Consider the following 14,846-nt stretch of genomic DNA (forward strand, 5'->3'; position numbering starts at 1 on the left):
TTTAATAGAAGTATTTTACTTATTATTACTTTTTATGTGTTGGAAAAGTCTGTGATATCAGCAGGAACAATTAAAATGATGATGATGATGATGATGATTGTTGTTGTTTGCTTCATGATTTGTTTGATAATTTGAGCATTGGTTTATTGAAATTCATTTGTATGTTATTTAATATGTATGTCTGCTCACATTAATAATATAAATAAATCTAAAACCGATCTCTCGAGTAGTAAAAAAGGCGCACCTGAAAAGCATCCTGAACATGTTAAGCAATGCTCGTAGTCATATGTGCACAAGCTTGGGTTTCTGTTCAACCGTTAAATATATTATGTGTTCATTTCAAGCATGTGTGGAAGCATATGGAAGATAAATCGATGAAACTAATTGAGGTAAGAACTTTCCCCATCTTTTCTACTCCAGTGCTCTAGAAGCAGAGTAACTTGTCGGGTTGTGCGCTGGGACAGACTATCAGAGACAGATATTCAGGTCCATGCCCTGCTCCCACCAGCCCTTCAAGAACAGTAGCGTGGCTTTTCTACCTGCACAGGTAATACTAATCAACTCCGTGGAATACAATAACGCAAGACGCCAATGCTTACGCTTGTGTATACATTAATTATTAATAATTAGTTTATGCTGGTTTCAGCGGCAGCGCCAAACAAGGCCTGAATGATCTCCCGGAGTTTGGATGAGTGCACTGTGATTCATAAACTACTGAAGCAAACAGGTAAGTACGTTTCAAAGGCAGGCTGGTGATTATTTTGCTATTTATGTATGTAATATATATTGTATATACACACACATGCACAGACAGAAAATCAAATTAAAAAAGCACGCGAACAATGCTAATAGTTTTTAACGCTTTTAAACATTTTAAATAACTAAAATAGTTCAAGTAAAATATTAGTAATTTTTCAACTGTAAAATAATATTAAGAAATTGTGTATCTGTCTGTTACCTATCTATAAGCTGGCAAACTGCTATTTTGCCACATATATAAACGGACAGATGTGTTTAACAGCCTTGGCAATCATTTCCTTTGGCAACTCCCTCTTTATGCGCAAACTCAACGCAATCAATGACTTTTTATTATTCGGCGTATTATATAACGTGTTAAGCATATGCGCAGAAGTTTATGATGCTTGATGATTGCCATGTTAGGTAACATAAACTATGCAACCGATAACACCTGTATCAATAACCTAGCATTACTGCATGTGAAACTCTGTCTTGCTGTTGCATTTGATGCAGAGTAACCATACTACACATCAGTTTAGTGTTTTGCCTTATGGTGATATAAAAGAATGTATGTAATATCAGCGTTCTTTGAATAACGAATATTTTATTTTCAAATAGCCCATAGTCTTACTGCCCGCTGCCGAAAAGCAGATTTTTTTTAATTTTCATTTTTGTGTGAGCATTAGATGATATGCAAACGTGAAAAAGGGGGAGGAAGTGAGCTTGTACAAATAAATAATTCCAAACAACTGATATCTCTATGTGCTTCCTATATAACGTGTATCCATATATTTGTGTCTGTATCTGCAGAGAGATGATCCTGAGAAGGGTGTGGCAGGAGACGGAGCGGCAGATAGACCCCAGAACTGAGCGTGTAGTCTTGGAAGAGTGTTTGTTTATTCTGCAGTGGGCCAGTAACTTCAAAGGCCGATAAGGTGAAACTGAGTGTACAAACATCTCAATCATACTGTTCTGTCTGGCTACATATAATGGCGGTTTGCTCAAATTAAGCTTTCTTTGTTCCTGTAAAGCCACCTCAGCTGTCTGAAACCATTCATGGATAAAGGGAGAGGATTGACTGAAGAGGAGGAAGAAGGCACAAAGGGAGTGATAAAGATCAGACTGATGTGGTGCAGAAGAAGAAGATCACAGGCGGCCAAAGAGATACAGAGTGTGTCAGGAGGAGGAAGCGAGCGTATCTGTATAATCTGGAACGTGAGGTGGTCCTTAAAAAACACTTCTTAGTTGTCGGGTCACGGTGGAGGTCTTTCACTTGTAAAATGGCACTTTATATACAGTACATGTATTTTTAACTCAGTAGCATAGATAGTAGAAGGGAGGAAAAGCATGTAACATTTGTTCTTCTGAGACAGAGCTCTGGAAATGGTGGGGAGATGAACTGGCACGGTTTCTTTGGCGCCTCCTGGGACTGAAGCAATAGTTGCTAAACACTTCTGGCGCCACTGCTGGAGTTCATCACTGAGTTTGCTGAAAGAAGACAGCGTAGGTGGGATGGCTATGGGAATGCACTCTCTTTTATTGTTCGTGGTTGGGGAAATTAGTTTAGTGTATGACAGAGCAACCTCAGCCCCACTCCCACCACTGTTTTTTTCCAAAATAAACTCCACACGATAAAGTCAAGACAAATATTTATTGTAACTATGGTCTACATTGACGCGAGTGATGTAGAAGTTTTCACCGTGAAGCTTACGCTGGCGATGCACTGGAGCCGAATTTGTTTTCTTAACATGCACAAAAGTGTGAGGCTGTAAAATGAAATTGTGTCAGAGATAGTGCTGATAAATTTATGGATGGTAAAAATGAATTCCTTATCATTAAGCAAGCACAGTGCAATAGAGGCAACATCGGTTTTACAGCCTGCGACTGGTTATTACGTTTCTACGATGTTTGAGCAGTTGTTTTTTGAGAGACATTTATTATGTACTGTAAAACATTATATAAAACGGTTTTAGTGTTAAAGTCATGGAAATAATTTACTGAATTATGATTTTACAAATACGTTTTTGTAACTATGTTTTTGTAACTAATCGTGTTTTTAATATTCATTTTAGGGCATGGTTCCTCATTTATGGCTTTCAGCTAAGCAGCGCACCTGGAAAGCTGGTGAGGGATCTGAAACCTAACCTAATCAAGCTGAGAATGTGGATAAAGCTGTAAACAAATGAATATATGTAAATTTCTTTTGTTGTTTTTTTCAAACAGGCATGCAACGATACATCCCCTAATTCAGGTAAATAACTTTTATTAGACCCATGCAGCACATTTGAGAAATCCACAATAGCAAGTGTGGATTAAAATATAAATTTGAAAAACATACTGCTAGATTTATGATGTTAATAATCGTGAAAGTGTGTTATCCATCTGTGAAAAGGGTCTGTAGTTACAATTTGCTATAGGAGTGTGATGGTCTAACTGATGACTAACTTTCATAATGTGGATCTTCTCTTTTTCTCTTAGTCTGGAACTGGATTGTCAGTGCAGGAGGGGTAATGTGAAAATATGAGGCCTTTCCCCTCAAAAACCTTAACTCCAACATTAACAAAAGAACATCATATGCATCAGTCCTAACACCATCACCTTCTTCTTCTTTAAATAGCTGACGTAACTCTTGATCCCGTGACCAGCCAATCTTGGCTGCAGCTCTGATGACCACAAGAAGGTCCAGGAGGGCCTAAAAGAAGCCAATATGCCTTGGCAGCCTCAGCGATTTGACAGCTTGCCCTGGCGTTTTAGGCTGGGAGGGCTACATGAACGGCCGCCATTACTGGGAAGTGGAATTTGCCAACAATGGCTATTGGAAAGTTGGAGTGACGACTGCTTCCTCAAAAAGGCATAGCGCTTTCCAATGAATCCTCTACTGGTTACTGGGTCCTGTGGCGCAGCACACGTCAGTTTTTGCATGCACCAATCCAGAAACAACACTGCCGCTGCTGCTGGTGCCCTGCAAAGAATGGGAATATACATCGATTACGAGGAGGGGCAGATTACCTTCTACAATGCAGAGAACAAATCACACATATACACCTTTACGGGACACTTTGTGAGAAGCTGTACCCTTTCTTTGCTTTGCTGGATGGCAGGGGCATTATAACAGTGTGGTCTCTGAAAGACCACAGGCGCGTTTAACAACAGAGCAGGTTTGAAAGATCACCTTTCATTCTGTCCTTCTGTTTGAACATTCACACTAACAATTGATTCACTGGGACCAAAAAAAAAGAAGCTAGTCCTAATTGCAAACTTTCTATTTGAATCGATCAACGCTGTTGTGGGCTGGACCTGCTCAAAGAGAGCTATTAAAACTACAAAGGAAGGATGTCAATTATTTCTTCAAAATGATTGCTAGACTTACGTTTCTCTTTATTCATTTATATAGTAATTATAAAAATGTATCTATGCTTGTCTACTTTCGTGTATGCAAGTTTCATGTATGTGTTTTGACACAAATATTTAATGCGTTATCTCTGTTCGTCCTGCAACCATCAATAAGATAACCAACTTATATTTATTGTATCACTGTTTATGTGTGAATAACGTCTATTCAAATGCAATCTTTCTATTTTTATAGTAGCGCTGGTTGATTATACTTATGTATTAATAAAACTAATTACCTGACAACAGGTCACCATTGAATGTAATATTTATTTGACAGTTCAACTTTTATTAAAAACTTACTTTTCATTTTATTTATATGTGCACTTATCCTCAGATTGAGGAGCAGTAGGGATCAGATAAGGGCAATGTTTCTTTCTTTTCTTTCTTTCTTTCTACATCTATCTATAGGATGCTGCTGGAGTAAAATTAGAGAATGAGTATAAGTGTTGAGATTTTCACCTTTTTTCTTTGACAACATGTCTACAGCGCTACATTTTAAATAAATTAGGATGACTATAAGAGCCATATTTTTCCCCCGGACGCGTCAACACTGCAGACCGAACTAGGTTTGTTATGTTTTTAAAATGCTCTCCAATTACTGTGAAATCAAAGCAATACAGACATTTTGGAAGGAGGTGTCTCTAGGAAAAATAGCATTTATGGTTACCCTAAAATAAATACTGTAACAGCATGAATGCATTTTAGTCAAATTACATAAAAACAGACCTTTCAAACCCTGTGAATGTGTACTTATTACTTTTACTACTAGTTAGATTTGACACGCCTTCACAAAAGGGCGTTAATTAATAATAATAATAATAATAATAATAATAATAATAAAATAAAAAAAAAAAAAAAAACAGACAAAACATCACTTTGGGCATCAAGAGGCAAAGTACACTGCCTGCCCTTCTGAAAGTGCTGAGCATACTTTAAAGTAAACACTTTAGATTTTTTTTAAATAATCCCCAAATTATGGAAAAACTTGTTTTATTTCTTATAAATATATTATAAAACCTACGCTCTCCCTACTAGCACGATTTCTATTTTATAGGATTGGGCAAACTGTCAACACAGTGTAACCAATCAAATCCTCTCTTTTAGCCGATAGGGCAGGACATTTAGTGGACCATGAAACTTATTGTCGCTGCTCACTAAAACGGTTTTCACTGTCTTTGTAAATAGCCTATGTTAATTGCACATTTGCTGTTATAATTATCATGTTACCAAACGATTTTGCTTCTTGTAGACAGTAATAAAACAGACCGTGTCCAGAACGGAGCACATGGAACGGACTGAATCAACGCCGATGTTCATGACAAGGTTTGTTGGGACATTATTCATATTCGTTTATTACACTGAAGGTGCACAACAGATACATAATGCAACCAGGGGCGTATATTACGCGGGACGTGTTCCCACTTTTAATACCGCTTGAATTCTTCCCCCACACTTTTTCCGAGAATGTTAGAGCCGGTGTAAAAACGGATGTAGGATAGGAAAGCGTAGTATGTGACATGTGTCAAGATATGGCGACCCATACTTGGATTTTATGCTCTGTATTTAACGCATCCGCGTGCGTGTACACACACACACACACACACACACACACACACACACACACACACACACACACACACACACACAGTCACGACTGCAAATGCATGCATGAAAACAGTTTTCACAGATTTTATTTTTCGAGCCATCTCTAGGTAATAGAGCATATGAACAATGAAGTACTAATAACAGCATTCAATACAGTACAGGATCTATTCTGCCTTATTATGATGTGATAAAAACAAGCTATATAAACAAATCATTGTTATTGGTTATTTGTCTAGCAGTGTATCTGATTTCTAAGCCAGTTATGATTTCTAAGCTAATTTTTGCACTTATGTGGCTATGACAATTACTTTAATCCTTAGCTTTGTGTCTTGTTATGTAGCTCTGTGTTATTGTGTTTTTTTTTTGTGATTTCGGTAACTCTATGTTGTTTCTTACTTGAAATGATGGCTACGCCCTGGTTACAACTGTAAATCCATAGTAAATAAATATGAAAATCTCAATAAATCTGCCTTTACAAGTTTTGGAAAATTCTAATTAATTACCACAATAGCATTAATTAATTAATTTCCATGATTTTTCAAGCTCACAAATTCAAGCTTGCCTTATTTTTTAAAAAAAGACAAAATAAAATCTTATTTGTTATGCTTGCAAACTGATATTAAACTATTACAAATTTTACATAAATATACATTATTATAATAATAATAATACTTAATGGGAATTCTAATAATAAATAATAACTGAACTAAAATATCAAATACTATTACTGTGGGTAAAAAAAAAAAGATTTATTCATAATGATTTTTCACCCTTTGAAGAGAATTATTAGAAAAGTTTCATGACAGTGATGCCGCTGCTGTAATAAGACTGTTTACCACTTTGAGTTTGTTCCTTTGCTTGGTTTAGACTTGGGTCACAGCTGAGAAAGCCACTTCACACAAGTAAGTAGATTCATGGGCTAAAAAGCAAACTGTGTCATTGTTTGGTCTGCATGGTTCATTTTTACCTGCTATCACCATCTTCACTTCGTCTTCAGTTCACAAACTCATTTTAGGTTGATGGTTGGATTGGATAAAATGTTCCCTTATGTGGGCCAAATTGTTAAACATTAGTTTGCTCCCAGTTGTCAGGGATATGGTCCTGTTTTCCTCCCTGTCCATGTGTTCTGTGACCCGGTTTCTCCCTCATGTTGTTAATGTCAGGTGTGTCTTGTAATTGGTCCCTTGTTAGTCTGTGTATTTAAGTTTCAGTCTGTGTTTGTCGGTCTTTCTATGTCTACATGTCAGCTTCAAAAGTTTGTTGACTCCGTGACTCCAGCGTTCTTCCAACCTGAGCGTCACGCCAAAACCGAGCTGTTCTACAGAACCCCACCAGAGAATTTTTTTTAGAATGTTATACAAAAATGTGCTTCTAAATATTGATAAAACTGATACATTAATTTACAAATATGTGCATCTAAAATGTACATCTCTTTATGGAAATGTTGTTCCTGTATATGCTGATGTCTGGATTAATATTCAAATAAACATATTTGAACGATTATGTGACACTGAAGACTATAATAATGGCTGTGGAAAACTTCACCATCACAGGGATAAATTATATTTGCAAATATAAATTAAAATAGAAAGTACTTATATTAATATTTTATTATTATTATGATTATTTATTATTTTACTATTATTTACAATATCATGCTTTTCTTTATTTCTTTATTCTGTAAGGATATATGGGTAGCCGATAAATATAAAAGTTGGTGTGACATAGCAAAAATGTACATACAAAAAATAACACATGAGAAAAATGTATATCTTCATTGTTTTCACACAATAGGAAACATTCATTCATCACCAATATGGGTATTTGACAAATAAAAATTGTACCATGTCCTGAGGTGTGACACACACACACACACACACACACACACACACACACACACACACACACACACACACCATTATTTAAAAAAAACACGAAAAAGAGAACTACTTGGGACTTTTATTTTGAAACGAACGTCGCGGATATTTACTGTTTCTCACTGTTCACGTGTGACAACGTTCAGATGATTCGAAGTTTGCGCTGAATCAACAACACCAATGGACTTTAGACCGCGCGTGCGAATCACTCTTTAACACTACTGTGCCTATAACAGCTAAAATGGGAGTATTACACAAAGATCTAATTGCGTTTTCTACTTATCTGTTGTGCAAGTCTACGCAGCTTGCAGTCAAGTTAACTTGCTTATAAAGAGCATGTCAATGTAAAGAGCTGACCTTCAATGAACCTGAGTCTTGCCGTCGTTTTCGCTAGCTGCTTAATCACTAATAATGTCTCTTGTGGAGTCTGACGAAAACACTCCACTTCTCAGAGGCGATATCACAAGGTAAGTTCTGAAAGTTGCATTTGCAACGTCGCAGTCTGATCTTGTCTTCTCTCCTGAAATAATGTCTAAATTGAAAATATTTAGCTCGAGAAATCCAGAAATCAAGTCATGGCAGTTTTAAAATTTTGGTGTGAAAAAGTGGAGTGAAGATATGAATGTTATATCGTTCATAAACTCCTGCCATAATACTGGTATAATGCATGAAATCATTGTAATTGAATATGCTTAAGTGTAGACATATTAAATGTAAACAGTCAAGAGCTATGACTGTTAATTGTATACTTAGGCATGCATGTTAATAAAGTGTATTTTTTTCCTGTAAGTGGTGGGGATGCAGACAGAAGCCGCTGGAGGTCCATCAGGGTCATGTACTTCACTATGTTCCTTAGCAGCGTTGGTAGGAAACATGTTCTTACAGACTTACTGATCAGATTACAGTGCTGTGCAGATGTATTGTGATGTCGTCTTCGCTGAACAAACATGCATCTGTTCATTTTGAACCTGAAAACCTGCTGTAACCTGCAAGATTTTTGTGCAGTATCAGGACTTGCTGTGTTTAATTGTACACTGTTCAGTGCAATCCAACATTTTATGCCTTTAAACCTCATAAAAAAAGTAGAGGTGTAACAGCAGAAATCTGTTGCAATTACAGTAGACAGAAAAATCAATGTTAGTTGCGTTGTTTGTATAATACAAAGTACATGCATGTAATATGTATCACTGATTGCATTGTTTATTTTCTTAGGTTTTACGATTGTAATCACTTCCATATGGCCCTATCTGAAAAAAGTAAGTGCGATTGCATTTGCACACACTATATTACATAATGCTCAGGCTATGTATTTTGTAAGTTGATGCATTTCTTGGTAATTAAACTTGTTTCCAGCAAAATGTTCTACTGCTCGATTTACAGAAACTGAGTGTATTACAGGCAGGCTGAGATTTGAGTCAGTGAATGTTTATTGGTATGGCAGTTCTGTAAAGAGTATGATTTGCTGGGTCAAGCATGATGTACAAACTGGAAGTTAAAAAGGGAAGTAGGTATAAGTGCATTTCTTTTCTAAGAAAACATGACAGTGACTCCTTAATGCAGCAACTGAAACCTGTTCAGTTTTTAGATTATCATTCTCGGGGGAAATGACAAAGGTTTCAATTGTGAAGCACGAAAAATGTTTTTTTTGCGTGTTTGATCGGTTGACTAAAATCAGTTGCACAGTAATCTTTCAGGTTTTGTTACTCTGTGAGTGTCAATCAGTCATGCTCTGTATATCTTTTTAGGTTGATGAAAATGCAGATGCCAGTTTCTTGGGATGGGTGGTTGCTGCGTATAGTTTGGGTCAGATGGTGGCCTCACCACTCTTTGGACTGTGGTCCAATCACAGGCCTCGACGAGAGCCTCTAGTCTGCTCTATATTCATCAATGTCTCTGCTAACATTTACTACGCCTATGTCTACCTACCTCCTTCACACACAAAGAAATTCACATGCTTTTGGCTGCAAATGCGTTTGTGGGCATTGGAGCAGGTAAACTAATATACACATCTCGTTTTTTTCTTTTTAGAGAAGTGAATGTTTTTCTTCAGCAGTGATGCATAAATTGATCAAAAGTGACATTTTATAATGTTACAACCATCTATTTCAAATAATTGCTGTTCTTTTCACCTTTTATATTCATTGAAGAATCCTGAAATCCTGTGTTTCCACAAAATAAATTGTCATATTAAAATGATTTCTGTAGAGTCTGTCTACAAAGTCATGTGACTTTGCAGACTTAAGTAATGGATATTGAAATTTCAAAAAAAAAAAAAAAAACATTCTAACATTTATTTGACACAAAAAATCTTAGCAAATACTGATGTAATTAATCTTTTATTTATTCATTTAAGTATTACTTTAACAATTATTATCAAGCACAAGGTGAAGTATTTTATTTCTATGCATTATGCTTTTTTTCCCTGTAGGTAATGTAGCTGTTGTGAGGTCCTATGTGGCTGGTGCCACTTCCTGAAGGAGAGAACCAGTGCAATGGCTAACATGAGTGCCTGTCAGGCTCTCGGCTTCATTCTTGGCCCAGGTTTGTGTAAAAGCATGTTAGTTGCAGAATGCATTTGAAGTAAAAATGGTCTACAAAAACAGTAATTGTTCCCAACTTTGTTTGATAGTGTCTTTTTAAATAGTTTAATAGGCCTTTAAAAACAGGTGCATCTCAATAAATCAGAATGTCATGGAAAAGTTCATTTCGGTAATTCATCTCAAATGAGACTGAAGTAGTTTAAGTCTTTGTACCACTGGGCAACAGTCAGTTCTTCTTCTCCTTAGCCCAGGTAAGACGCCTCTGATGTTTTCTGTGGTTCAGGAGTGGCTACACAAAAGAAAACGACAACTGTAGCCAAATTCCTGGTGGCTCTTCATGCCTTGACCCCAGTCTCAGTCCATTCTGTGCTTGACAAGCCTCATAAGGCTATGGTTCTCTTAGTTGGTTGTGCATCTTTTTCTTCCACTCAACTCTCTGTTAACATGCTTGGACACAGCACTCTGTGAACAGCCAGCTTCTTCGGCAATGAATGTTCGTGGCTTACCCTCCTTGTGAAGGGTGTCAATGATTGTCTTCTAGACAGCTGTCAGATCAGCAGTCTCAAACTGAGAGACCACTTTCCTGAAGGCTCAGGAAACATTTGCAGGTGTTTTTAGTCGATTAGATTATTGGCATGTCACCATATTAAAGTTTTTAAGATTGTGGATTAGTGGGTTTTTCGTTAAATGTGAGCCCAAAACATTACAATTAAAATAACCAAAGGCTTAAAGTACGTCAGTCTGTCTGCACTGAACCTATTTAACAATTACTCAATTACTAAAATAAATGAACCTTTCCATGACAGTCTAATTTATTTGAGATACACCTGTAAGTCAAAGATGTTGACTGTGCTGATTTCTCAGCCCTACAGGCTGTTTGTCATTCATTGGAGAGTCTGGCTTCAGTGTGAAAGCCATCCAGCTTCAGGTTAATATGTACACCGCTCCAGCGCTGTTGGCAGCCTGCTTCGGGATCATTAACATTCTGCTGGTTATATTAGTCTTGAGGTAATGATTTAACATTTGGCAGTAGTTACATGATCGTATATAAATACACATATATTTGAATGTGTTTTTATTGAATTAAGCAATGCATATAATTGATTTTTAAATTTTTTTATTTAGGGGAGCACTGTGTGGATGACCATGGAAATCATATCCGTGCAATTAACTACACCTCAGAAGGTACGTAAAGTTGTTTTAGGGTGTAAATACTTGAGCAGTGCACTGCTGCATCACAAGGGTGGCACTGTGTAGTCTACTCATGTAATAATTCAAAACATTTTACGCATTGTTTTGTCTTTCTGTCTTTAGAGCAAGTAGATGTGGCTCCTGAGGTTGAAGGTGATATCGATCAGATCGCAGTGTTCACATCTAATGTCCTTTTCTTTGTCATTCTCTTCATTTTTGCTGTGTTTGAAACGTAAGTGATGATACTTTAATCTACACTCATTTTTAAAGGCTAATTAGTTCATATTCATGTGTATTGTTTCCCTTCAGTATATCTACTCCTTTATCAATGGACATGTTTGCATGGACGAGGAAAGAAGCTGTTTTGTACAATGGTATCATATTGGCGGCCATTGGTTTTGAGTCCATCCTCATCTTCCTGGTTGTAAAAGTAGTCTCAGCACGGTAAAACATTTTTTGCTTTTGGTTATTGGATTTTTGGTTACACTTTAGAATAGGCAACACTTATTCACTATTAACAACAACTTTTGCCTCAAACTACTAATTTGCTGCTTATTTGCTAGGTAGTTAAGTTTACGTATTGGGAAGGATTAAGGTGGTAGAACAAGGTAATGTTAAAAGACCTAAAGTGTTTTTTTAATGTAATTTTAAACATTTAAACATTTTTACCTGCTTGGCTACTTCTGTTTGACACGTTTCAAGTATATGGTGCCATAAAACCTCTTACTAGAGGTCATCTTAGCAAATCTTTGGTGTTGGTTGCATGTTTTTTTGCTGTACCCAAAACATATAATGGATGTTAGCAGTTTTTGAGCACATGACTTCCTCATTGCTCGTAGAGGCTGACTGATCAGACCTGATATAATCTGTTTTTTTTTAATTATTTTAATTTATTTAATTATTTTTTTTTATTATTATTTTTTTTTTCAGGGTAGGAGATCGGCCACTGCTGCTCGGAGGCCTGATTCTCATATTTGCTGGTTTCTTTATCTTGTTGCCATGGGGAAATCAATATCCTAAAATACAGTGGGCAGGTAAGGCATCTAAATATATCTCCAAAGCTGGTTTCAAGTTATTTTTTTATTAAAATAGCAATATACATTACTGTTGAAAAATGTTTTTAAAGGAACAATTTTTATTCTGCAAGGATGCATTAAAAGATCAAAAGTGACAGTAAAGTGACACCTTATTTTACAGTGTCTTTTGTTACACAATGCATTTACTTGCTTCAGTAATAACATATTAAAAAGATCTCGCGACAGTGATGAAATAATGCTTGCGGTAATTCAGTTTTGCTATCATAAATATAATTGATATTATAAAATATATTTCAGTAGAAAACGGATGATACTGTATATTTGATTTAATAAATGCTTCCTTGGTGAGCATATGAAACTATGAATCACTACACTTTTGAATGCTAATGTACAGTATGTTATATTTTAAATATGTGGATTAAACAAATATCCCCATTTACAGCCATTGAGAATAACACCACACCAGAAATACGACTGGCACACACTCCACCCTCAAACGCTTCTCTGGAGCCCACTGGATGTCCGTCTGAACAGACCTGGTGCTTGTTTACCCCTGTAATTCATCTCGCACAGTACATTGCCTCTGACATCCTGATTGGAGTGGGTTACCCCACATGCAACGTAATGTCCTACACTTTATACTCAAAGATAATAGGCCCCAAACCACAGGTAAACGCTTTTTTTTTTTTAAAATTTCAAATCTCAAATTATAGTAACGCGATGATTTGTTAAAGTTAATGCTGTTTGTTCTCTTCCCCAATTGTGTGTAATCTCAGGGGGTTTACATGGGCTGGCTGACAGCATCAGGAAGTGGAGCGCGGACCCTCGGGCCTGTGTTTGTTTCTCACGTCTACACCATCCTGGGACCCCGATGGGCCTTCAGCGTCATATGTGGCATAGTATTAGCTGCAGTTGTTCTTCTGAGTGCCATGTACAAACGACTTATCGCCTTTTCCATACGCCACGGAAGGATAGAAGATGAAAGTCATGACTGACAGGTGCCTCCACCAACTACTAATGGACAGTTCGGAGAAGTGGGCTTGACTTAAATATGGAAATCGTTTTTTTTTAAATAGATAACTGTATAAAGTGTGGAGCTTTTCAAGCATAATCATGGTTCTGAAGTAGTAAATATCTTGATATGTTGAAGTATAATTTTCCTTTTTAGCTAAACTGTGAACCACTTGTAGCAGCATGACATGGACTGACACCATATAAAATCAAACAATGGCACACTCTAAAAAGTCCCATGTGAACGGCAGTATTAATGATTTGGCAGCTCAGTGGGTTATGAAGCATCGCAGATGACTACTGTGCATAATGGATTATGATTGTTTTGGTTTTAATAATCTATTTTATTAACTTGAATTTCTGGCGTTGTAAAGTATTAACATGTGTTGGATGATTTACTCTCATTTGCATTGATAGGACAGGCTTGACACAGATGTTGAAGTTTCTTTTCTTTTTAATAACACTAAGCTTAAAAAGCACACAGGGTGCCGAGAATCACTTGAGTTTTTGGTGATTATAAGCTGCAAGACCACTGTATTTTAAATCCAGCTTTTGTTCTGTTTTTTGAGTTAAAGCACAACATTTCCTGAGAAATGGCAATAAATCGTTCTTTAATGTTTTTAAAAAGTGAGGCATGACATGCTTTCCAGCTTTTTTTTGTTCAAGTTTCTTTAAATGCATTAAAAATGATATGTTTCAACAAGAAATAATTTTTGTCCGTCACATCCATTTCAGTGGTTGTATTCAAACATTTTATCCACAGATCGTCACATAAGATGGAACAAAGCTTCTTTGAAATGTTATTCCAGCCCGTGGATGGTTTGTTCACACAGCGTGTCTATTGTACTGGGAAGGTTGTAGTGTAGGATGAGCTTGTGACAAAAACAGAATGCAAGAAGACAACTATGTACTTACACAACAACCTTCTTGTACATCAATAACCCATTTCACACTCTCTGAGCTCACTTTTTCTGATCATGATGCAGTTTTCAGCAGTCACAAATCCACTGTGAACAAGCTCAAGTAACTGTTCTTTTCCTCTTCTTCTTAGTTGTGAATTTGTCAGCAATGTGTTTTAACAGGCCTGGAGCAGCATGACCACCTGGCACAGTCATTCTGTTGACAAAAGTGTAAGAATTATAATTTATATATTAGATTTTTTCATTTTAGTTAAAAAATATAGTTATTTAGTTATAGTAATTTAATGTTTTTTTTTTTTTTGTCATTTGTATTTAAAATTGACTTCAGTTTTAGTTATTTTAATACATTAAGTTTAGTTATTTTAGTAATTGGAACTAATGGAAATACATTACTTTTTAAATATTTTAATTAAATGTTTATTTGAATTGAACTGAACACTTTTCTTAAGTTAACTATAATAACTCTGGTTTATACTCACCGTTTATTGTGTTTCTTAGGACAAGCTCTAAGTTTGTGTTTTTGGCTGCACGCAG

The 14,846-nt window shown here is 36.3% G+C and overlaps 1 protein-coding gene and 1 pseudogene across 1 annotated transcript; both read left to right on the forward strand.

The window, feature by feature from the left end:
* Positions 1-1,794: 1,794 nt before the first annotated feature.
* Positions 1,795-4,117, forward strand: LOC122332157 (annotated as a pseudogene).
* Positions 4,118-7,983: 3,866 nt separating this feature from the next.
* LOC122332135 (major facilitator superfamily domain-containing protein 8-like) lies at positions 7,984-13,996 on the forward strand. Its single transcript, XM_043229426.1, is given in 14 exon segments — positions 7,984-8,080; positions 8,404-8,477; positions 8,826-8,869; positions 9,359-9,547; positions 9,550-9,604; positions 10,042-10,080; positions 10,083-10,160; positions 11,026-11,161; positions 11,280-11,338; positions 11,468-11,576; positions 11,654-11,788; positions 12,275-12,378; positions 12,824-13,050; positions 13,158-13,996. Coding segments are annotated over 14 exon segments (1,524 nt in total). The 5' UTR covers positions 7,984-8,024; the 3' UTR covers positions 13,377-13,996.
* The last annotated feature ends 850 nt before the right edge of the window (positions 13,997-14,846 follow it).

Source organism: Puntigrus tetrazona, unplaced genomic scaffold (genome assembly GCF_018831695.1).
Source record: "Puntigrus tetrazona isolate hp1 unplaced genomic scaffold, ASM1883169v1 S000000005, whole genome shotgun sequence".
Taxonomy (NCBI): Eukaryota; Metazoa; Chordata; class Actinopteri; order Cypriniformes; family Cyprinidae; genus Puntigrus; species Puntigrus tetrazona.